This window comes from Bos taurus, chromosome 2, assembly GCF_002263795.3.
Source record: "Bos taurus isolate L1 Dominette 01449 registration number 42190680 breed Hereford chromosome 2, ARS-UCD2.0, whole genome shotgun sequence".
In the NCBI taxonomy this organism is placed as follows: Eukaryota; Metazoa; Chordata; class Mammalia; order Artiodactyla; family Bovidae; genus Bos; species Bos taurus.
In genome coordinates, this window is record NC_037329.1 from 90,106,930 (window position 1) to 90,131,368 (window position 24,439).

Here is a 24,439-nt window from a genome sequence, read left to right on the forward strand (position 1 = left end):
TGCTTAGTTGCTTAGTCATGTCCAAATTTTTGGACCCCTTGGACGGTAACCCACCATCCTCCTCTGTCCATGGGGATTCTCCAGGCAAGAATAATGGAGTGGGTTGCCATGCCCTCTTCCAGGGGATCTTCCCAACACAGGGATCAAACGCAGATCTCCCTCATTGCAGGCAGATTCTTTACCATCTGAGCCACCAGGGAAGCCTGTATACATGTTAAATATATACAATTTTGTTTGTTAATGAAATCTCAGTAAACCTGGAGGAAAACATTCTCATATTTAATGGTGTAATGATGAAAATATTCTAGATCTTCATATAGTGAAATACACATTATCAAAACTCATTGAACTGTCCATATAAAATTGGGTACATTTCATGGTATGTAAATGTTATGGGTTGACTTTGTCTCTAAAAAAGACTTGAGACACAAAGTCCCTCAAAAAAGTTCAAAGTCCCAATAGCTCAGAATGTACCCTTACTTAAAAATAGAGTTATTGCAAATACAATAAATTAAGATGAGGTCCTATCGAAATAGGCTGGAACCTTAATTGAACATTTCTGATATCTTCATAAAAGAGAGACACACACAAGGAGAAGATGACCATGTGATGACAGAGGCAGAGTGGCAGTATATGGTTATAAGCCAAGGAATACTAAAGATTACTGGCCAATACCAGAAGCTAGAAGCACCAAGGAAGCATTCTCCCCTACAGGGTTCAGAGAGAGCCAGACCTTGCTGACACCTTTGTTTCAAACTTGTAGTCTCCGTAACTGTGGGACAATAAATTTCTGTTGTTTTAAGCTACCTGTTTGTGGATCATGACAAACTGTGCAAAGCCCTTAGAGAGATGGGAATACCAGACCATCTTACCTGTCTCCCTGAGAAAACTGTATGCGGGTCAGAAAACAACAGTTAGAACACTGTATGGAACAACTGAGTGGCTCAAGATCAGGAAAGGAGTTATGACAGGGTTGTCTGCTGTCACCCTATTTGTTTAACCTATATGTTTAGTGCATCATGAGAAATGCCGGGCTGGATGAGTTACACGTTGGAATCAAGACAGGTGGGAGAAACAACAACCTCAGATATGCAGATGATACCACTCTAATCACTAGTACTACTCTGGCAGCAAAGGAAGAGGAAGAGGAACTAAAGAACCTCTTAATTAGGGTGAAGGAGGAGAGTGAAAGAGCCGGCTTAAGACTAAATATTAAAAAAAAACTAAGATCATGGCATCTGGCCCCATTACTTCATGGCAAATTGGGGTGGGGGAGGGTGGAAGTAGTGACAGATTTCCTCTTCTTGGGCTCCAAAATCACTGTGGACAGTGATTGCAATCATGAAATCAGAAGACGGCTGCTTCTTGGCAGGAAAGATATGACAAACCTAGACAGTGTACTGAAAAGCAGAGACATTACTCTGCTGACAAAAGTCTGTTTAGTGAAGGCTATGGTCTTCACAGTGGTCATGTACGGTTGTGAGAGCTGGACTGTAAAGAAGGCAGAATGACAAAGAACTGATGCCTTTGGACTGTGGTGCTGGAGAAGACTCAAAGTCCCCTGGACAGCAAGATCAAACCAGTCAATCTTAAGGGAGATCAACCCTGAATATTCACTGGAAGGATGCTGAAGCTCCAGTATTTTGGTCATCTGAGGCAAACAGACTCATTGGAAAAGTCCCTGATGCTGGGAAAGATTGAGGACAGAAGGAGAAGAGGGTATCAAGGGATGAGATGGCTGGACGGCATCACTGATGCAATGAATGTGAACTTGAGCAAACTCCAGGAGATGGTGAGGGACAGGAAGGCCTATCATGCTGCAGTCCATGAGGCTGCAAAGAGTTGGACATGACTGTGCGACTGAACAACAACAACAACAGCATCCCTAGGAAAATAAGAGAAATTAATAAGGTATAATTAGTAAAATCATAATTAGGAAATTATTATAGTAATACCTCAATAAAGTTTATAAAAAACAAAAGAAAAAGAAAAGTACTATAAGATTTCACATTGATAAAATTAATAGTCCAAGAGTATCAACATGTTATTCAGAAAATATCTATAGGAAAACTTACACTGTAAACATGTAAACAAGTGTAAACATGTATAATATCATATAAGAAACAAATTGCCAGTCCAGGTTCGATACAGGATCCTTGGGGTTGGTGCACTGGGATGACCCAGAGGGATGGTACGGGGAGGAAGGTGGGAGGGGGGTTCAGGATGGGGAACATGTGTACGCCCGTGGCGGATTGATGCTGATGTGTGGCAGAACCAATACAGTATTGTAAATTAATTAGCCTCCAATTAAAATAAATAAATTTAAAATTTAAAAAACAGGAAAATTCTTAAAGAGACAGGAACACCAGACTGTCTTACCTGCCTCCTGAGAAATCTGTATGCAGGTCAAGAAGCAACAGTTAGAACTGAACATGGAACAGCAGACTGGCTCCAAATTGAGAAAGGAGTACGTCGAGGCTGTATATTGTCACCCTGCTTATTTAACTTCTATGCAGAGTACATCATGTGAAATGCCAGGCTGGATGAAGCACAAACTGGAATCAAGACTGCTGGGAGAAATAGCAATAACCTCAAATATGCAGATGACACCACCCTCATGGCAGAAAGCGAAGAAGAACTAAAGAGCTTCTTGATGAAAGGGAAAAAGGAGAGTGAAAAAGCTGGCTTAAAACTCAACATTCAAAAAACAAAGATTATGGCATCCGGTCCCATCAATTCAAGACAAATGGATGAGAAAACAATAGAAACAGTGACAGACTTTATTTTCCTGGGCTTCAAAATCACTGCAGATGGTGACTGCAGCCATGAAATTAAAAGATGTTTGCTCCTTGGAAGAAAAGCTATGATCAACCTAGACAGAATATTAAAAAGCAGAGACATTACTTTACTGACAAAGGTCTGTCTAGTCAAAGCTATGGATTTTCCAGTAGTCACATATGGATGTGAAAGTTGGACCCATAAAGAATGCTAAGTGCCAAAGAATTGATGCTTTGAACTGTGGTGTTAGAGAAGACTCTTGAGACTCCCTTGGACAACAAGGAGATCCAACCAGTCCATCCTAAAGGAAATCAGTCCTGAATATTCATTGGAAGAACTGATGCTGAAGCTGAAGCTCCAATTCTTTGGCCACCTGATGTGAAGAACTGACTTACTGGAAAAGACCCTGATTCTGAGAAAGATTGAAGGAAGGAGGAGAAGGGGACGACAGAGGATGAGATGGTTGGATGGCATCACCGACTTGATGGACATGAGTCTGAGCAAGCTCCGGGAGTTGGTGACGGACAGGGAAGCCTGGCATGATACAGTCCATGGGGTCGCAAAGAGTCAGACACAACCGAGCAACTGAACTGAACTGAACTGAACTGATGAGGTTGGTTTATATTACTGGTTTCTCACATCAGTTTTCCTTCAGGGGCTTTTTCTCCTTTACTTGATGATTATAAGTATGGTAGGAATATTTAATATACTTAGACACACTTCTACTTGGAGACATCTGAATGCATTTCCAATTTATTTGTATTTAATTTTTATTAATGAATTTTTGTTTTTCCTAGTCTTATACTTCTAATATGATGGCAGATACCTTTATTCAAAGTCTTTCTTTGCATCCCTGCCTTGAAAGCTACCTTTTGATTTTGAATCTGGGGAAACTAAGCTTGTGTTCTTCTTTCAAGCTAAGCTTAGACTTTTGCTTTGCCACTGAATTTCTGTTGGAGATAAATCCAAGTTCCTCCTTTTTATTCTACTTGGATTCATATGGATATTTTTCAACTTTACCTCTGATGGATGTAAGTCAGTTTTCAAAAGGCTTGGGTATCTATCTTTTAATTTTTCTTCTGGTAGAAAGAAGAGATTTTTCATTTTTTTCACTGGCATGGCTTCTTGCTGGTGTTCCTCTAAAGGTGGTATTTGGTTCTCTTCTGTTATTGACAGCCTAGGAATAGTGGACAATGGAGTATCTGTTTCCTTTGATGGCATGTCAGTTTTAGGAGCAACAACACTTGAATCATCTTTACTTGACTGGTTCAAAGTTGGTAGACTCAGGCCTTTCTTATCATCATTATCCAGTAACTAGAAAATATATCAATAAGACAGCTACCAATTAATCATTGCCAATTAAATTCTTTAAAACAAACTAAACTGGATTTAAAATCATTTGTACTTCTATCCTTTATCATAAAAGTTACCATCAATATTTGTAAATTATTACATTCCTTAAGAGTTGAGAAATTCTCTACTTGCCTGCACCATGGACTACAGAGATTATCCATAAAAATGATCATACTGCATTAAAAAGCAGTAGTTCTCATATATTCATATTTTATAAATCAGCAACATCTCAAAGAAGGAAAATCGAGGTGTCTGATATTTTACTGTTACTATACTATCACCAATATATTATAACAAAAGAAATATTAATAGCAAAATAATACAAAGAACAGTATCATAAAAACACAATTATATAATAAAAGAAATTTTAATAGTAAAATATTACAAGTAATAGTATCATAAAAGAAAGGATAAAAGTCTGTTAAGTAAATTAGGTGTATGAAAAGTTCCCTATATTGCCTTTTTTGTCTCTTCTTGGACTATGGAAAACAGTGTATATTGACTCTTCAACTGGTATTTGGGGACCCAGTGACCCAAGAATAGATAGAAATCATTAAATCCTATTTGTCAAGTAGTACAAAAGAACCTTTTATATTTTATTGGTTTCCATAGGGGTCCACTGGCTTTTGGAATTGATACCTTATGTAAAATTAGCTAAAAAGTAAGTAATATTATGTGAAATATATTATAAAATATAGACTACTATTATGGAGATTGCATATTACAGAGAGTATATAGTTACAGAGGAAAAGTACAGAATATAGTTAGGTCTGTGGCATCCATATCTGAGATGTAGAACTTCATGATTTTTTTTTAACTTGTTTCCCCCACTTTGGTTCGTAAACGCCTTTTGTCCCCTATAGTCATGTATACTTTAAAATGTTACAATTTAATGCTGAAACTTCCCCTTTAACAGTATAATTTAACTTAAATGAATCACATAACTGTACAAATATTGCTTATCAGAAATAACCATGAAGACCTAAATAACTTCTTGAGTGCTTTTTTCCTTCCATCTATAAATATTTTCTGTTTACAAATATTTCACCCCTTTATAAAACAGTAACTATTAGAGGTTCTCTTTCAAGTTTCCTTACCTCACTTGGAATAGTCTCAGCTTCCTCCTTTATAAGAGAGACACCTGTTAAGAAATTTATAGAAGTATTTTATTATATATAAAATAATAAACATTATGCATTAATAAAATATCATTACAATTTTTCTCACCAAGAATAAGTGCAATTTAAATCAAGCAGCTATTCAAACATAGACACTTTACATAGTTATAAAAACAGGCTGACGAATCTCTAGGAAGATGGAGGAGTAAATGAATAAGTATAAAGTGAAAAAGTATAATATGATAACACTTCAGATACATCAATATAAGACACTGAAACAGGCATATAATATTGGTTGTTCAGTCACTCAGTCATGTCCAGCGATTTGCAAACCCATGGACTGCAGCCTGCCAGGCTTCCCAGTCCTTCACCATCTCTCGGAACTTGCTCAAACTCATGTCCATTGAGTTTGTGATGCCATCCAACCATCTCATCTGTTGTCCCCTTCTCCTGCCTTCACTCTTTCCCAGCATCAGGGTCTTTTCTAATGAGTCAGCTCTTTGCATCAGGTGGCCAAAGTATTGGGGCTTCAGCTTCAGCATCAGTCCTTCCAATGAATATTTAGGACTGATCTCCCTTATGACCAACCTAGATAGCATATTCAAAAGCAGAGACATTACTTTGCCAACAAAGGTTCGTCTAGTCAAGGCTATGGTTTTTCCTGTGGTCATGTATGGATGTGAGATTTGGACTGTGAAGAAGGCTGAGTGCCGAAGAATTGATGCTTTTGAACTGTGGTGTTGGAGAAGACTCTTGAGAGTCCCTTGGACTGCAAGGAGATCCAACCAGTCCATTCTGAAGGAGATCAGCCCTGGGATTTCTTTGGAGGGGATGATGCTTAAGCTGCAACTCCAGTACTTTGGCCACCTCATGCGAAGCGTTGACTCATTGGAAAAGACTCTGATGCTGGGAGGGATTGGGGGCAGGAGGAGAAGGGGACGACAGAGGATGAGATGGCTGGATGGCATCACCGACTCGATGGACGTGAGTCTGAGTGAACTCCGGGAGTTGGTGATGGACAAGGAGCCTGGCATGCTGCGATTCATGGGGTCACAAAGAGTCGGACACGACTGAGCAATTGATCTGATCTGATCCTTTAATATTGATTGGTTTGATCTCCTTGAGAAACGACACCATAATTCAAAGTCGGAGAAGCCTTTTCTCTGACACCACAGTTCAAAAGCATCAATTCTTTTGGTGCTCAGCCTTTTTAATGGTCCAACTCTCACATCCATACGTGACTACTGGAAAATACATAGCTTTGACTAGATGGATCTTTGTCAGTAAAATAATATCTCTGCTATTTAATATGGTATCTAGGTATGTCATAGCTTTTCTTCCAAGGAGCAAGTGTCTTTTAATTTCATGGCTGCAGTCACCATCTGCAGTGATTTTGGAGCCCAAGAAAATAAAGTCTCTCATTCTTTCCGTTGTTTCCCCATCCATTTGCCATGAAGTGATGGGAGCAGATGCCATGATCTTTGTTTTTTGAATGTTTGGTTTTAAGTCAGCTTTTTCACTCTCCTCTTTCACTTTCATCAAGAGGCTCTTTAGTTCTTTGCTTTCTGCCATGAGGGTGATGTCATCTGCACATCTGTCATCTGCACTAACTGTTGCTTCTTGACCTGCATACAGGTTTCTCAGGAGGCAGGTAAGGTGGTCTGTTATTCCCATCTCTTGAATAATTTTCCACAGTTTGTTGTGATCCACACAGTCAAAGGCTTTAGCGTAGTCAAGGAAGCAGAAGTAGATATTTTCCTGGAATTCTCTTGCTTTTTCTATGATCCAATGGATGTTGGCAATTTGATCTCTGGTTCTTCTGCCTTTTCTAAATCCAGCTTGAACATCTGAAAGTTCTTGGTTCACATACTGTTGAAGGCTAGCTTGGAGAATTTTGAGCATTACTTTGCTACCATGTGAAATGAGTATAATTGTGTGGTAGTATAAACATTCTTTTGGATTGCCTTTCTTTGGGATTGGAATGAAAACTGAGTATATCTTGGTAAAAATCAAGAGGAAATAAAATAAATCCCAGATGGTCAGTGATAAGGTTGGTTTGGAAAAAGAGATTAGAATAAGGCTGTATATAACCAAAAAACTAAGACCTCTCAACAGAGGCTAACTGAAGCACTTACAAAATCTTCCTGAAAGTGAAAGTGAAGTCGCTCAGTTGTGTCCGACTCTTTGCGACCCCATGGACTGTAGCCTACAACGCTCCTCTGTCCGTGGGATTTTCCAGGCAAGAGTACTGGAGTGGGTTGCCATTTCCTTCTCCAGAGGATCTTCCCAACCCAGGGATCGAACCTGGGTCTCCACATTGTAGGCAGATGCTTTACCATCTGAGCCACCAGGGAAGAAATATGTTGGCTTCCCTGGTGACTCAGTCAGTAAAGAGTCTACTTGCAATGCGGGAGACCCAGATTCAATTCCTGAGTTGCGAAGATCCCCTGGAGAAGGAAATGGCAACCCGCTCCAGTATTCTTGCCTAGAGAATTCCATGGACAGGGGGAGCTTGGTGGATTACAGTCTATGGGGTCACAAAGAGTCGGACATGACTGAGTGACTAACACTTTCACTTTAGAAATATAAACAATACGTATTTAGCAAAGAAAAAAAGTCTAAAAGGGGAAAGGGATTAAATACAGAGATAAAATGGAATGCCTAAGTCTAATAAAAACAGAATTTATTAAGGTCACTATTAGCTGCATGACTACTGTCAGCTCATTTTTCTGAGCCTTGGTTTTCTCACAAGTAAATCAGATTAGAGACAGTTTATCTTATAGGAATGGTACAAGTATACAAACGTGTGCAGCAATGTGGCTAAAAGCTTGAGCTCTTGGATCAAACAGACAAGGTTCAAATTAATGGCTATGTGACCTCTCACTGACTTGATCCTCAGTTTTCTCATCTGTGAAAATGTGGATAAATAATAATAGCTTCCTCAGTTGACTGCTGTGAGGACTGATTTATATAATCCAAGTAACATGCCTGGAACATAGTGATCAGTAAATCACTTAGCTGTAACTACAGGAAGCTATTGGAATGCCAAAAGGAAAGAAGTCACCAGAGGATCCAATGGGATCTGAAATAAACTCCTAGGATAATTGAAAAAAATTAAAGAAAAATAAAGCTAGCAACCACTAGTGAGTGAGAAAGGTTAACCTCCAATATTCAACAGTGGTATTAAAGAGGGAAGCTGTGATTCTGCTACAACCTAAAACTTGAATGTTTCAGTTAAAGGGCAGATTAGAGATGAAATAGCTCTGCTAGGCTGGTTGATCCTCAGAATTTAGGAAATGAATATACCAAAGGCTGAGGTAGCTGGAGAAGTAGAATTAGATAAATAACCTGTGGCAAAAACTTATAACAATAAATCATTAATCCATATCAGCAGAATCCAAGATTTTGAAGATAGAGTATTATGCATCTATTTTAATTTACTAAGTGAATCTTTTAATAGATTTTTCTTAAAGCTGCATGAACAGTATCTTTTATTAATTAAATACACTACTGATAATTTGTAGAGAAGGGAATGGCAATCTACTCCAGTGTTCTTGCTTAGAGAGTCCCATGGACAGAGAAGCCTGGTGGCTACAGTCCATGGGGTCCCACAGGGTCGGGCACGACTGAAGCGACTTAGCATGCACACATGCACTGATAATTTGTATGAAGTTCTCAGATTTAATGCTAACTTTATTTCCTGTTCAACTTTTTCCCTTTTCCCTTTCTCTTACACACACATACACACCCTCCACATAAAAGAAATCAATAGGTCTACAGTTAACAATGTTTAACAACATACCTTTTCATAGACTATAGATAAGATTTAACTTTTTTCTTGTCCTTAAAGGAGGAAAGGAGTATCAAAAATAAAAATAATTCTTTATTGGGTCTAATTCTTTTCTTTGGAGTGTTACAAAATAAATACTATATACCAAGACTATAATGAAATGTATTTTTATTCCCTAACAAAAAATGAAATCTACTTAAAGCAGATTACTGGTTTGCTTTTTGTAATATAACCACCCTGTTTTAATTATCTTAATAATAAATACAAAAGTAAGTTAGTTATATAACCTGATGTTACAGTATCTGTAGGTCTCTCTTCCAATTGGCTTTCTGGTATCTCATTGATATTACTTTCCTAGAAGGAAAAAATAAAAAGAAAACATATTGGAGAAATGTTTAAAGAGCTAAAACACTTTTCTCTGCCTTCATAACTTCTTTTAACACTTTAAAAAAATTATAGAAGACAAGAAGAATATGGGTTTGTGAGAAAAGCAAAATTTGTGAGAAATAGTACTGTTGAAATAGTACTAACACCCTGGCTAGGAGCTTGATGTTCCAGGGAGAGAAGATCCAAGAATTGATGGGGTTTCTGAATGCTGAATGCATGAGAGAAAAAGAAGTAAGTCACAAAGGACCATATATTGTATGATTCCATTTGTATGAAATATCTACAACAAGCAAATCTATAGAGACATAAAGTAGATTAGTTATTGTTTAGGGCTTGTGGGGCATGGAGGGTTTGGAGGTTATAGGCCAAGAGGTTTGGGGTTTCTTTTACGGGTAATGGTAATATTCTCAAATTTATTACAACAGTGGATGCACAACTGTATGAATATACTTAGTGTCACTGAATTGTACTCTTAAATGGGTGAATGGTATAGTATCTGAATTATACCTCAACAAAGCTGTTAAAAACTAAACCTTATAAGTAATCAATATTTACTGAATGTCACATTATCAGAATATGAAAGTACAGAAACTATGCTCAAAATCCTTCAAGCTAGGCTGCAGCAGTGTGTGAACTGAGAACTTCCAGATGTAAAAGCTGGATCCGGAGATCAAACTGCCAACATACACTGGATCATAGAAAAAATAAGAGAATTCTAAAGAAAAACATCTGCTCCATTGGCTGTGCTAAAGCCTTTGACTGTGTGGATTACAACAAACTGTGGAATATTCTTAAAGAGATGGGAATACCAGACCACATTACCTGCCTCCTGAGAAACCTGTATGCAGGTCAAGAAGCAACAGTTAGTACTGGACATGGAACAATGGACTGGTTCCAAATTGGAAAAGAAGTACGTCAAGGCTGTACATTGTCACCCTGCTTATTTAACTTATATGCAGAATACATCATGAGAAATGCTGGGCTGGATGAAGCACAAGCTGGAATCAAGATTGCCAGGAAAAATATCAATAATCTCAGATATGCAGATGACACCACTCTTATGGCAGAAAGTGACAAGGAACTAAAGAGCCTGTTGATGAAAGTGAGAGAGGAGAGTGAAAAAGCTGGCTTAAAACTCAACATTCAAAAAACAAAGATCATGGCATCCAGTCCCATCACTTCATGGCAAATGGATGAAGATACAATGGAAACAGTGAGAGACTTTATTTTCTTGGGCTCCAAAATCACTGCAGATGGTGACTGCAGCCATGACATTAAAAGACATTTGCTCCTTGGAAGAAAAGCTATATCTACATCTAGACAGCATATTAAAAAGCATATTAAAAAAGCAGAGACATTACTTTGCCAACCAAGGTCTGTATAGTCAAAGCTATGGTTTTTCCCAGTAGTCATGTATGGGTGTGAGAGCTGGACTACAAAGAAAGCTGAGTACCAAAGAAGTGATGCTTTTGAACTGTGTTGTTGGAGAAGACTCCTGAGAGTCCCTTGGAGACTCTCAGCAAGGAGATCAAATCAGTCAATCCTAAAAGAAATCAACCCTGAATATTCATTGGAAGGACTGATGCTGAAGCTGAAGCTACAACACTTTGGCCACCTCATGCAAAGAGCCCACTCATTGGAAAAGATCTTGATGCTGGGAAAGATTGAGGGCAGGAGGAGAAGGGGATGACAGAGGATGAGATGGTTGGATGGCATCACTGATTTAGTGAACATGAGTTTGAGCAAACTCTGAGATGGTGAAGGACAGGGAAGCCTGGTGTGCTGCAGTTCATGGAGTTGTAAAGAGCCAGACATGATTTAGCAACTGAACAACAACAAGAGAGGGAAAAATAAGCAGTGTCTGATCATTATTTATTTAATTGGAGAAGAATTACTTTACAATATTGTGATGGTTTTGCCAAACATCAATATGAATCAGCCTTGGTATACTTGTGTCCCCGCCATCCTGAACTCACTTCCTCCCTCCCTCCCTACACTATCCCTTGACGTTGTCACAGAGCACTGGCTTTGGGTGCCCTGCTTCATGCACTAGTTATCTGCTTTACATATAGCAATGTATGTGTCTCAATGTTCTTCCATCAAGTCATCTCACCCTCTCCTCCTCCCACTGATTCCAAAGTCTGTTCTTTCCATCTGTGAGTACAAAGCAGCAAAGGAGACACAGACATAAAGAACAGGCTTTTGACCATTATTTTTAGCTATCATAATTTTAAAATAAAAATCTATATAGGGAACAATGTATTATGTTAATTACCTTAGGTTCTTTATGTTCTAATCCTGGGGTAAGAAGTCCTTCTAAATAGCTAGCTTTTTCTGCCCATGTACTTAGATGTCTATATTCTTTTTTCATTTTTTCCAGCCTAAAGAAAGAAATCAGTCACAGATTTAAAAAGTGACAGAAGAATATATATGGTATGAATCAAAGAACAACATATACAGTATGATACATTTATATAAAGTTCTTAAAGAAAAAATCAACAATATATTGTTTAAGGACACAAAGGAAAAAGAATGATTACAGTAAAATTCAGAGTAGTAGTTTCCTGGAGAGGGATGTAATCTTATAAGGGTACATAAAACACATTATAATATTGGTAATGTTGTATTTCTTAACCCTATATTGTAAATATCTAGCCAATGGTCTTATTATTTTTAAGTTATATACACATATATTTTAGAAATTATTCTATATATATTGGTTTCATTATGTAAACAATATATACATATTTTTAAAATTATTCAGTTCATATATATCATCAGTAATAAAATAAATAAAAAGAGAAGAATTTTCTTTCTAATCCAAGAAATTTCAAAAGATTTTCATAATCTAAATATATAATTGACAAGAATTAAATAGAAAAGAGGAAATGTTTCTCAATTTATTTCATAAGGACACTGATCTTGATAATAAAGCATAACAAGGACATTACAAAAAAGGAAAATTAGTTTAATCTCATTCACAAATAGAGATGCAAATCTTACAAATAAAATACAATTTTAGTACAAAAAAATCTAGTGGTATAAGGAAAAGATAATATACTATGAACAAGTTGGCTTTATTCCAGGAATATAGGGCTATTTTGACATTAACAACAAAACATATAATTTGCATACAATTTAGCTGATTGAAAGAGAAAAATAATTTGGCAAAATCCCATGGCCATTTATGATTAAAATAAAAAACTCACAGAAAACGAGGAAAAGAAGGAAATAATTTATTTGGTATAAGACATCAGCAAAAAAAACTACATAAATAATGTGTTTGGCTTTCTAATGCTATGAGCTTTGCCATGAAAGATCCTAAACAAAATAAAGATATCCACTATTTATAACAGACGTTAACTGGAGCTTCTAGCCAGCACAGAATGACAAGAAAACAAAGTTACGGATTAAGGACTGGGAACAAAGAAACAGCTGTTATTACCTATAGATGATTGTTTAAATAAACCCCCCCAAATGATACCACAATAAAGTATTATGAATATAAAAGTTTTGTAAAACAAGGAAAATTCCAAGATGATGATAGAAGCAGTGACAGTATAGTTTTTGAATCTTCCCAAATATCTACATAAAAACTCACAGTATCTGGCTAGCATACCCCAAAACTTACCGGCAACATTTACAACAAAATCATGTGACAAGGTTTTCCTATTAACCCCATACACATAAGACCTTCATGGTATCAGTGAATTATGGGGGAAAGCAACAGGTGTAACAGGGGCATCTGATGAATGTGAGAATAAGTCATCCCCAAACAACCAACAGGCAGTCACAAGAAAGCACAGCCAGCCAGTCTGAGAATAAGTCACAAGAAAGCACAGCCAGTTGAAACTGGGAGGGTTTTGCTCATTTCCATTAGCGAGCACATAGCTGAGTGCCAAGGATTCACGATAAGAACCAAGAGGACTGGAGTAGTCTAACTACTGAGAATAATCAAAACTGACCAGCTTGGTCTCTGCTTTGAGACAGGGCCTGCAGGAACCTGGGTTTCCTGCAATGTAGGCAGATTCTTTACCATCTGAACCACCAGGGAAGCCCCATTGTATTTTTAAACACCAAATAAAAACTTCAGAAATGGGAGCTCTGTGAAACTAGAAGAGTTTTCTAAACCAAGTCTTCTACAAAAATTCAGGAAAATTAATTTCATATAAGATAAGCAATAGAGAATTACCAGGGCCGAGGTATTGGGTTGACCAAAAGGTTTGTTCGTTTTTTTCCATAAGATGGCTCAAGCAGCACTTAATGGTTCAGTTCAGTCGCTCAGTCATGTCTGACTCTGCGACCCCATGAATCGCAGCATGCCAGGCCGCCCTGTCCATCACCAACTCCTGGAGTTCACCCAGACTCATGTCCATCGAGTCAGTGATGCCATCCAGCCATCTCATCCTCTGTCGTCCCCTTCTCCTCCTGCCCCCAATCCCTCCCAGCATCAGTCTTTTCCAATGAGTCAACTCTTCTCATGAGGTGGCCAAAGTACTAGAGTTTCAGCTTTAGCATCATTCCTTCCAAAGAAATCCCAGGGCAGATCTCCTTCAGAATGGACTGGTTGGATCTCCTTGCAGTCCAAGGCACTCTCAAGAGTCTTCTCCAACACCACAGTTCAAAAGCATCAATTCTTCAGCACTCAGCTTTCTTCAAAGTCCAACTCTCACATCCATACATGACCACTGGAAAAACCATAGCCTTGACTAGATGGACCTTTGTCGTCAAAGTAATGCCTCTGCTTTTCAATATGCTTTCTAGGTTGGTCATAACTTTCCTTCCAAGGAGTAAGCGTCTTTTAATTTCATGGCTGCAGTCACCATCTGCACTGATTTTGGAGCCCAGAAAAATAAAGTCTGACACTATTTCCACTGTTTCCCCATCTATTTCCCATGAAGTGATGGGACCAGATGCCATGATCTTCGTTTTCCGAATGTTGAGCTTTAAGCCAACTTTTTCACTCTCCTCTTTCACCTCCATCAACAGGCTTTTTAGTTCCTCTTCACTTTCTGCCATGAGGGTGGTGTCATCTGCATATCTGAGATTATTGATATTTCTCCCGGCAATCTTGATTCCAGCTTGTGCTTCTTCCAGCCCAGCGTTTCTCATAATGTGCTCTGCATATAAGTTAAATAAGCAGGGTGACAATATACAGCCTTGATGTACTCCTTTTCCTATCTGGAACCAGTCTGTTGTTCCATGTCCACTTCTAACTGTTGCTTCTTGACCTGCATACAAATTTCTCAAGAGGCAGGTCAGGTGGTCTGGTATTCCCATCTCTTTCAGAATTTTCCACAGTTTATTGTGATCCACACAGTCAAAGGCTTTGGCATAGTCAATAAAGCAGAAATAGATGTTTTTCTGGAACTCTTTTGCTTTTTCGATGATCCAGTGGATGTTGGCAATTTGGTCTCTGGTTCCTCTGCCTTTTCTAAAACCAGCTTGAACGTCTGGAAGTTCACAGTTCACATATTCCTGAAGCCTGGCTTGGAGAATTTTGAGCATTACTAGCGTGTGAGATGAGTGCAATTGTGCGGTAGTTTGAGCATTCTTTGGCATTGCCTTTCTTTGGGATTGGAATGAAAACTGACCTTTTCCAGTCCTGTGGCCACTGCTGAGTTTTCCGAATTTGCTGGCATATTGAGTGCAGCACTTTAACAGCATCATCTTTCAGAATTTGAAATAGCTCAACTGGAATTCCATCACCTCCACTAGCTTTGTTCGTAGTGATGCTTTCTAAGGCCCACTTAACTTCACATTCCAGGATATCTGGCTCTAGGTCAGTGATCATACCATCATGATTATCTGGGTCATGAAGATCTTTTTTGTACAGTTCTTCTGTGTATTCTTGCCACCTCTTCTTAATATCTTCTGCTTCTGTTAGGTCCATACCATTTCTGTTCTTTATCGAGCCCATCTTTGCATGAAAAGTTTCCTTGGTATCTCTAACTTAGTGGTTACCTTCACTCAAAACAATTTTGTTAGACTGTATTGTGACAGTTGCCATATAAGTATGCATTTAAACAATTATCAAAATTGGTGAACTTTTGTGTTATTGAGGACAGAAAAAAAGAAGCAACATTTTCAGCATATTTTGCTTCATTATTTCAAGAAAAGTAAAAACACAATGGAAACACAAAGATTTGTGCAGTGTATGGAGAAGGTGCTGTGACTGATTGAACATGTCAACAGCGGTTAGAGAAATTTCGTGTTAGAGATTTCTTGCCGATGATGCTCCACAGTTGGGTAGACCAGTTGGAGTTGATAGTAATCAAATCAAGACATAAATTAATCAACATTATATCATGTGGGAGGTAGCTGACGTACTCAAAACATCCAAATCAAGCACTGAAAATCCATATGTTTGGTTATGTTCATCATTTTGATGTTTGGATTCCACATAAGTGAAAAAATCCTAGACTGTATTTCCACGCACAATTCCCTACTTAAAACACATCAAAAACATTCTATTTTTAAAACAAACTGTGATGGGCAATGAAAAGTCAATACTGCATAATAATAAGGAATAGAAAAAAGATCACGGGGCAAGCAAAATGAACCATCACCAACCACCAAAGGCCAGTCTTCATTCAAAGAAGGTGATGTTTTGTATATGGTGGGTTTGGAAGGATGTCCCCTATTATGAGCTCCTTTTGGAAAACCAAATGATGAATTTCAATAAGTACCTCTCCAATTAGATCAACTGATGGCAGCACTCAACAGAAAGCATTTAGAATTAGTCAACAGAATCACATAATCTTCCATCAGGATAATGCAAGACCACATGTTTCTTTGATGACAAGGAAAAAACTGTCACGGCTTGGCTAAGAAGTTCTGGTTCATCCTCTGTATTCACCAAACATCACACCTTTGAATGTCCATTTATTTCAGTTTACAAAATTCTCTTAATGGAAAAAATTTCAATTCCCTAGAAGACTGTAAAAGGCACCTGGAACAGTTCTTTGCTCAAAAAGATAAAAGAGTTGGTAAGATGGAATTATGAAGTTGTGTAAAAATAGGAGAAGGTAGTAGAACAAAATGGTGAATACATTGTTCAATAAACTTCTTGGTAAAAATGAAAAATATGTCTCTTATTTTTACATAAAAAGAAAACAGAGGAACTTTTTTGGCCAACCCAATAGTTATAAGAAGAAGATAATACAGAGCAAAATAACATTCTTAGATTGCCGAAATACACAATAAAGATATTTGGGAGTCAGTGAGCAGAGGGGGACCCATTCTTCTAGAAAGAAGGGGGTTGGGTGGTACTACCATTCAAGAGAAGACAGAGCAACAGCCATCCATATCACTGGAATCCAAACAAGTTGAGGTTCAGCAGATGGACCTCAGGGAGCCACTCTGAGTGGAGAAGCTGTTATGATGATCCAGTTGTGTTTTACTAAGCCAAGAATTGAATAAATTTGTGCATTTCTGTCCAAGATGGTGAAAAAGCCTCTGAACTCATTCATCTCCTCCCAAAGATACATCTAATCTACAGCTATACAAGAAAGAAATCCAGAAATAGAAATCCTGCTGAAAGAAATCTAGAAATAGCTGAGCAACTCTGAAACACTGGACAAATGAAAGAAAACTCACAACAAAATGGGTAAGAGAGGCTGAGACACACTTTCACCATAAACCTAACCCTGGCATAATGCCATACAATTGGGAAGGAATCTACTTGAGGACAGAAAAGTTTGGATTCTACATCTAGTGCTCCAACTTCAACACTGCCACTTTAAAGACAGGCCCTGAAAACACTTTGCTAGGTCACACCTACCTTGTGACCAGGAGACACACAAGGTTAAAAAATAAATAAATAGTTCTTAATGGGTTCACTAAGGGCTTGCCATACCTGTTTGCCCAAGGCTCAGCACAGTTTAGGCAAATTTGTACATCTCCCAGTCCTTCCCCAAGAAAAGCCTACTTGAATTCTGTAAAAGCTGCTGCTTGAGGGTCAGGCCTCTAATTTAGCATGCTTTTAGGAGAAGGCAATGGCACCCCACTCCAGTACTCTTGCCTGGAAAATCCCATGGGCGGCGGAGCCTGGTAGGCTGCAGTCCATGGGGTCACTAAGAGTCGGATACGGCTGAGTGACTTCACTTTCACTTTTCACTTTCATGCATTGGAGAAAGAAATGGCAACCCACTCCAGTACTCTTGCCTGGAGAATCCTAGGGATGGGGGAGCCTGGTTGGGTTCCATCTATGGGATCACATAGAGTCGGACATGACTGAAGTGACTTAGCAGCAGCAGCAGCAGGAAACAAGGGAAGCCAGCAGACTCCATATCTCCCTTCTCTCCTAGCCTGATCCAGATCACCAGTATCTCCAAGGAAAGAGCTTGTACACACAATTGGCATCCCAGATTTTGTGACTGCCATCGGAGGTACAGGTCCCCAGATTGCCTGATGTCATAGTCAACAGGGTTTGCATCTTCCGGTCCACAGGACTACAGCACACAAAGAAGTTCTTAATGGGTATAGGAGCTACCAACCCTGTGCATATACACACAGACCCAGCACAGAGAGAACAGGAAAAAAAAGTCTTACCAGTTTCTCCTTGGAAGCGTTCTAACTACATACTTTTCCAGCATCTACCTGGGGGTTCAGCCTTCCAATCAGCCTGAATGTAGATGCTGACTGAAGTCCTCCTATTTGGGACACTGACAAGTCTTGACACACCCTCAAGTCTTGGGAGGGTCACTAAAAACAAAGAAGGTGACTGGGACAGTCACAAAGGTGTAAGGGACAACCAAGAACTTGGACTAGGCTGATGAGGTTCATTTCCTACATGAGACCACAATACCAAAACTAACAGAGGTGGTTGTTTTATCCGATGTTCAGGAACCAACATGGAGAGTTAGGAAAATGAAGTAAAGAGGAGTAAGTCCTAAACAAAAGAATAAAACTCCAGAAACATAAGTTCCAAACAAAAGAACAACATAAAACTCTAGAAACAGACATAAATGAAACAGAGATAAGTGACTTGCCTGATAAAGAAATCAAAATAACGCTCATAAAGATGTTATCAAGGTCAGAAGAAAAATTCATGAGCAAAGTGAGAATTTCACATAGAGGCAGAAAATACTAGAAAGGATCAAACAGAAATCACAGAGCTGAAGAATACAATAACTTAACAAAAATTCAACAGAGAGATCAAGAGCAAACCAGATGATTCAGAAGAAAGGATCAGTGAATGTGAAGACAAAGCAATGAAATTCATCCAGTCAGAGAAGGAGAAAAGAATGAAAAAGAGAGAAGATAGCTTAAGGAACTTATGATACACCATCAAGTAGACCAATATATTTATTACAGGGGAACTAGAAGGAGAGAGAAAGAAAGGGACAGGTGCTTACTCAAAGAAATAATAACTGAAAACTTTCCTAACCAGAGGAAAGAAACAGACACCAGATCAAGGGAGTCCAGATGGTTCCAAAAAAAGTAATCCAAAAGACTCACACTGAGACACATTAAAATTAAGTTGCTAAAAAAGAAAGACAAGGAGAGAATCTTAAAAGCAGCAAGAGAAAAACAATTTGCTATGTACAAAGAAGCCACCATAAGACTATGAACAAATCTTTTAGCAGAAACTTTGTAGGCCAGAAGAAAGTGATAATCATACACTCAAAGTGCTAAAGGAATAAAATGGACAACCAAATAAATCAGCCAAGACCATAACAAGAGACAAAAATTTCTTGTTTACTAACAAGACATTGTAAATCAGTTCAGTTTAGTTCAGTCACTCAGTTGTTCCGACTCTTTGCAACCCCATGAACAGCAGCATGCCAGGCCTCCCTGTCCATCACCAACTGCTGGAGTCTACCCAAACCCACGTCCATTGAGTCGGTGATGCCATCCAACCATCTCATCCTCCGTTGTCACCCTCTCCTCCTGGCCTCAATCCTTCCCAGCATCAAGGTCTTTTCCAATGAGTCAGCTCTTCGCATCAGGTGGCCAAAGTACTGGAGTTTCAGCTTCAACATCAGCCCTTCCAATCAACACCCAGGACTGATCTCCCTTAGGAGGGACTGGTTGGATCTCCTTGCAGTCCGAGGGACTCTCAAGAGTCTTCTCCAACACCACAGTTCAAAAGCATCAATTCTTCGGCACTCAGCTTTCTTTATAGTCCAACTCTCACATCCATAAATGCCTACTGGAAAAACCATAGCCTTGACTAGATGGACTTTTGTTGACAATCAGTTTACAATTTAGAATTGTAAATCAACCATATTCCAATAAAAATTATAAATAAATAAACTTTATTGAGGGCTTCCCAGATGGTACAAGTGGTAAAGAATCCACCTACATGCAGGAGACGTTAAGAGATGCAGGTTTGATCCCTGAGTGGGGAAGAACCCCTGGCAACTCACTCCAGTATTTCTGCCTGCAGAATCCCGTGGACAGAGGAGCTTGGAAGGCTGCAGTCCATAGGTTTGGAGAGTCAGACACAACTGAAGCAATCGAGCATGCATGCACAAATGTTATTAAATGAATAAAACATATGACTAGGGGAAAAAGGGGTTTCTTGATGACTCGACTCAATGTTTATGAATTAATTTATAAGTCTAGTAAACTATGCATACACATAAACATTATTTTTAACATATTCAAGAGTTCTATTTCTGGCAATGATGGAATAGGTTATTTCAGACAAACCATCTCACTGAACAACTGGAAAAAACTGGACAAAATATTAAAAAATTTTTTGTTTGGAAGCATCCGTCAGTTATAAAGGCAGCAAGGATTTTCAGATCTACGATTCCAGACAGAAAAGAAGTCTGGAGACTTTGAGCCCATAATTTGGAGCCATTTTCCTTCAAGGTATTTGTGGTGATGAAGAATTAAGAGCTCTGAGATAAATATGTAAGAACGAGGGAAAACCAGAGTTCAGACCCTGCTAAGGATGAGAAGCCATGGTAAACACCCAGGTTTTCAGTTGGGACCCTTAGGGTTCTTCCTCAAGAATAAATGCCTCCTTAAATATTGTACCCTGGTTGCCTCACATTAGTGTCATTCTTTTTTATTAATATTTTTTAATTAGAGGAAAATCGCTTTAAAATGCTGTGTTGATTTCTGCCATACAACAACACAAATCAGCCATAATTATACATATATCTGCTCCCTCTTGGGCCTCCCTCCCCTCCCTCTATCCAACCACTCTAGGTCATCACAGAGTGCCAGGCTGGGCTCTCTGTGCTTTATAGCAACTTCTCACCAGCTATCTATAGTAAACCATAAAAAGACTAATGTTCACAGGAATGAAAGCCCAAATCACTTCAGTCTCAACTGAATTAAGATGACCTAGGATTGCTTAGTGTTCCTAGGCTAGCTGGCAACCAGATGCAAATGTATTTATATACTATCTGTAAAAAATGTATAACCAAGATCCTCAAAGTAGTTCTACAGATTTTCAAATACAATGTTTGGCACTTGATAAAAACAACTAGACATGTGAGAACAGAAAATATGACTAAAAACTATGAGTAGATAAACCAACGACAGAAATAGACTTTTAGGAAATCCAAATAATCAAGTTATCAGGGATGAACTTGGAAATAACAATAATTATTATGTTTAAAGAACTAAAAGATAAGATTGAGGATTTTGGCAGAAAAGTTGCACTATGAAATAAATTATGAAAATTCCATAACTGAAAAGGAAATAACTGAAATGAAGAATTCAGTTGGCTTAACAACAGATAAAGAACAAAGATTCAATGATTATAAGATAGGTCAGAAGAAAATATCTAAACCATAGAGAAAAAAAGATAGGAAATATAGAAAAGACCGTAAGAGACCTATAAAATATATTGTTGAGTGAAGAGGCAGAGCAAATATTGTACTTTCTCCTTTATAATGAATTCTCACCCCTTTTCTTCCCATGTCATTGACTGTTTACCACAAACTCTTAAATATGCTAAAGCAAAACTCTGGAATAACCTCTGGGCACATGAAATATCACCATGATGAAGTTTTCCAGACCAACAGCAAGCCCTTGTCTCAAAGGAAAAAATTAATGTATACATAATACATAAATAAGATGAAAATTTTGTTTTGTTATGGTTTGGTTTTTTACCTTTCCCGGGGTTGTTGCTGAAGTTTTTCAAGTTGCACGACAGATGGCTGGTTGGACTGGGATGTAGCTGGCACCCCAACAGTAACATTCAGGTCTGGGGATAAGAATGCTGGATATGCTATTGGCTGTGGTATAATAACATTTCTGGAAAATGGCAATAAAGTTAAATATTAAAATTATACAAAAGTACACTTCTAAAATCAATGTTAGCTATTACTTTTGAATCACTCTCTCTTTTAAACTGTAAGCTCACATATCCACACTGGACCGCTAGAGAACAGAGCTAGGAAAGAGGAAGTCAGAAATACTCAGAGAGTGGCCTTTTGAGTACTCCTACTACTAAGATTTCAGAGAAGGCAATGGCACCCCACTCCAGTACTCTTGCCTGGAAAATCCCACGGGCGGCGGAGCCTGGTAGGCTGCGGTCCATGGGGTCGCTAAGAGTCAGACATGACTGAGCGACTTCACTTTCACTTTTCACTTTCATGCATTGGAGAAGGAAATGGCAACCCCCTCCAGTGTTCTTGCCTGGAGAATCCCAGGGACGGGGGAGCCTGGTGGGCTGCCGTCTATGGGGTCACACAGAGTCGGACACGACTGAAGCGACTTAGCAGCAGCAGCAGCAACTATATAAGATTATGGGTAGCAAAGATGAGAAAGGAGAGAAGGATCTGAAGTTCTAAGGAGATGTAGAAAGCATTTGAGCCCAGATTTCTCTTCTTATCTCTAGGTTCAAATCTTTATGTCATGGCCCAGTCAAGTGGACACAAAAAATTAACCATCATAAGTTCATCCCCCTGTCAACTTGGCACCCATACACATCTCCTTACAGCATGCTTTATTTACAAATGAGAAAATAAAAAGGTCATAATTCACCTTACATGATACAACTCTCCTTCATACATACAGCCAAAATCTCACTAGCTCCTTCCTTGTAAGAGTATGTAAAGTCCTTGGGTGATGTTTACTCTGATTAATATCCTGAAACTTAAATAACTATGACATAAGGTTACAATACTTAAATATTATGATATAAAGTGAATACACGTTATGTTACATGATAAGGAAATGAGAGAATAAAAAATTATATATATATATATATATATATATATACATATACACATAAAATTTTTTCCCAGGTTCCTGAGTAAATTGGCCAGAGCAGCATACCCAGAGGAATATGTTGTCTCCAAAACTCAAGAATCCCACTAGGTGGCATGTCTCTTTTTTGGTTGTAGGAGAGCCCAGACACAATAACTTACCCTTCACCTCAGCAGGAATATCTTAACAAGCCACATGTCTGGATCCCTAAAATTTCATGTAAGTAGTAAAAAAGTGTCAGAGTCGCTCAGTCATGTTCAACTCTTTGCAACCCCATGGACTTGTAGCCCACCAGGCTCCTCTGTCCATGGAATTCTCCAGGCAAGAATACTGGAGTGGGTAGCCACACCCTTCTCCAGGGGATCTTTCCAACCCACAGACTGAACCCAGGTCTCCTGCATTGCAGGCAGATTTTTTTTTACCATCTGAGCCACCAGGGAGGTAGAAAGTCCTCAAATTTTATCAGACTTACATTGAGGTAGAAAGCCCTCGAATTTTATTAGACATTTCCCATCTTCTAACATGCAAATATCTTACCAATAGGTCTACAGTAGTGCTGCTCACTAGGTCAAATCAGCATGTCATCACTGGAAGGGACAGTGTGTATCTTATATAAGAGAAAGTAATCAAGAGTCCTGTTTACTAAATTATAGAGTTGGGAAGAGATATATCTCTGAGGTAGGACAGAGAAGGTGTACTACTGGTCTTGCCTGTGGAAAGAAAACTGTTATGGATGGTCTTTATTAGCAAACGTGGAGAAAAAAAGTATTTGCTAAATAAAGAGTGGCAGGCCAGGTACTGAAGACGTGTTAATTTACTCAAGCAATAAAACCACATCTGGTACAGCAGTTGCATTTGGAGTCACCACCTGGTTAAGCTTACAATCATCTACTGTCATTCTCCAAGATACATCTGTTTCAGCACAGGCAAGATAAGTGAGTTGAATGGGGATGTGATGGGAACCACCATCTCTGCATCTTCTGCATCTTTCAAATCCCTGTGGTGGCACAAATCTCTGCCATCCCTCCAGTAATATGGTATTACTTTTGTTTTACCATTGGAACCTCTAGTGACTACCATTTGGTCTTTCCCACTGTAACATCCCTCATTCCACAGGTCAAGGGAGGTATTCATCAACTGCTGAATATGTCTATTTATGCATTCTGCTGCTGCTGCTAAGTCACTTCAGTCGTGTCCGACTCTGTGCGACCCCATAGATGGCAGCCCACCAGGCTCCCCCGTCCCTGGGATTCTCCAGGCAAGAACACTGGAGGGGGTTGCCATTTCCTTCTCCAATGCATGAAAGTGAAAAGTGAGAGTGAAGTTGCTCAGTCGTGTCCAACTCTTAGCGACCCCAAGGACTGCAGCCTACTCCTCCGTCCATGGGATTTTCCAGGCAAGAGTACTGGAGTGGGGTGCCATTGCCTTCTCCGATTTATGCATTCTAGAACTGAGGAAATAACTACAGGATGGATTTGGGGACCAACTGGGTCCCCTGTGAGATGAATCAGAGTTAAAACTTCCTTGACCACCTGATCTCCCTAAGCCCCTCTTCTAAGTGGCAGACAACTTCGACGTTTTGTTGTTGTTCAGCCGCTCAGTTGTGTCTGACTCTTTGCGACCCCGTGGACTGCAACATGCCAAGCCTCCGTGTCCTTCACCATCTCCCAGAGCTTGCTCAAATTCATGTCCATTGAGTCAGTGATGCCATTCAACAGTCTTGTCCTCTGTTGTCCCCGTCTCCTGCCTTCAATCTTTCCCAGCATTAGGGTCTTTTCCAAGGAGTCAGTTCTTCACATCAGGTGGCCAAAGTACTGGGGCTTCAGCATCAGCA

At 39.0% G+C, this 24,439-nt stretch overlaps 1 protein-coding gene across 5 annotated transcripts in view; it reads right to left on the reverse strand.

Moving 5' to 3' along the window:
* The window catches only part of C2CD6 (C2 calcium dependent domain containing 6), a 123,723-nt gene that overhangs the window by 61,725 nt on the left and 37,559 nt on the right, over nucleotides 1-24,439 (reverse strand). For all 5 annotated transcript variants that reach the window (XM_059876757.1, XM_059876759.1, XM_059876758.1 and 2 more), the window contains exons 9-13: nucleotides 21,505-21,648; nucleotides 11,702-11,807; nucleotides 9,327-9,393; nucleotides 5,229-5,272; nucleotides 3,799-4,092 (exon numbers count right to left, since the gene is read on the reverse strand). In XM_059876757.1, coding sequence (XP_059732740.1) covers nucleotides 3,799-4,092; nucleotides 5,229-5,272; nucleotides 9,327-9,393; nucleotides 11,702-11,807; nucleotides 21,505-21,648 — 655 coding nt within the window. The remainder of the gene's footprint in view (nucleotides 1-3,798; nucleotides 4,093-5,228; nucleotides 5,273-9,326; nucleotides 9,394-11,701; nucleotides 11,808-21,504; nucleotides 21,649-24,439) is intronic.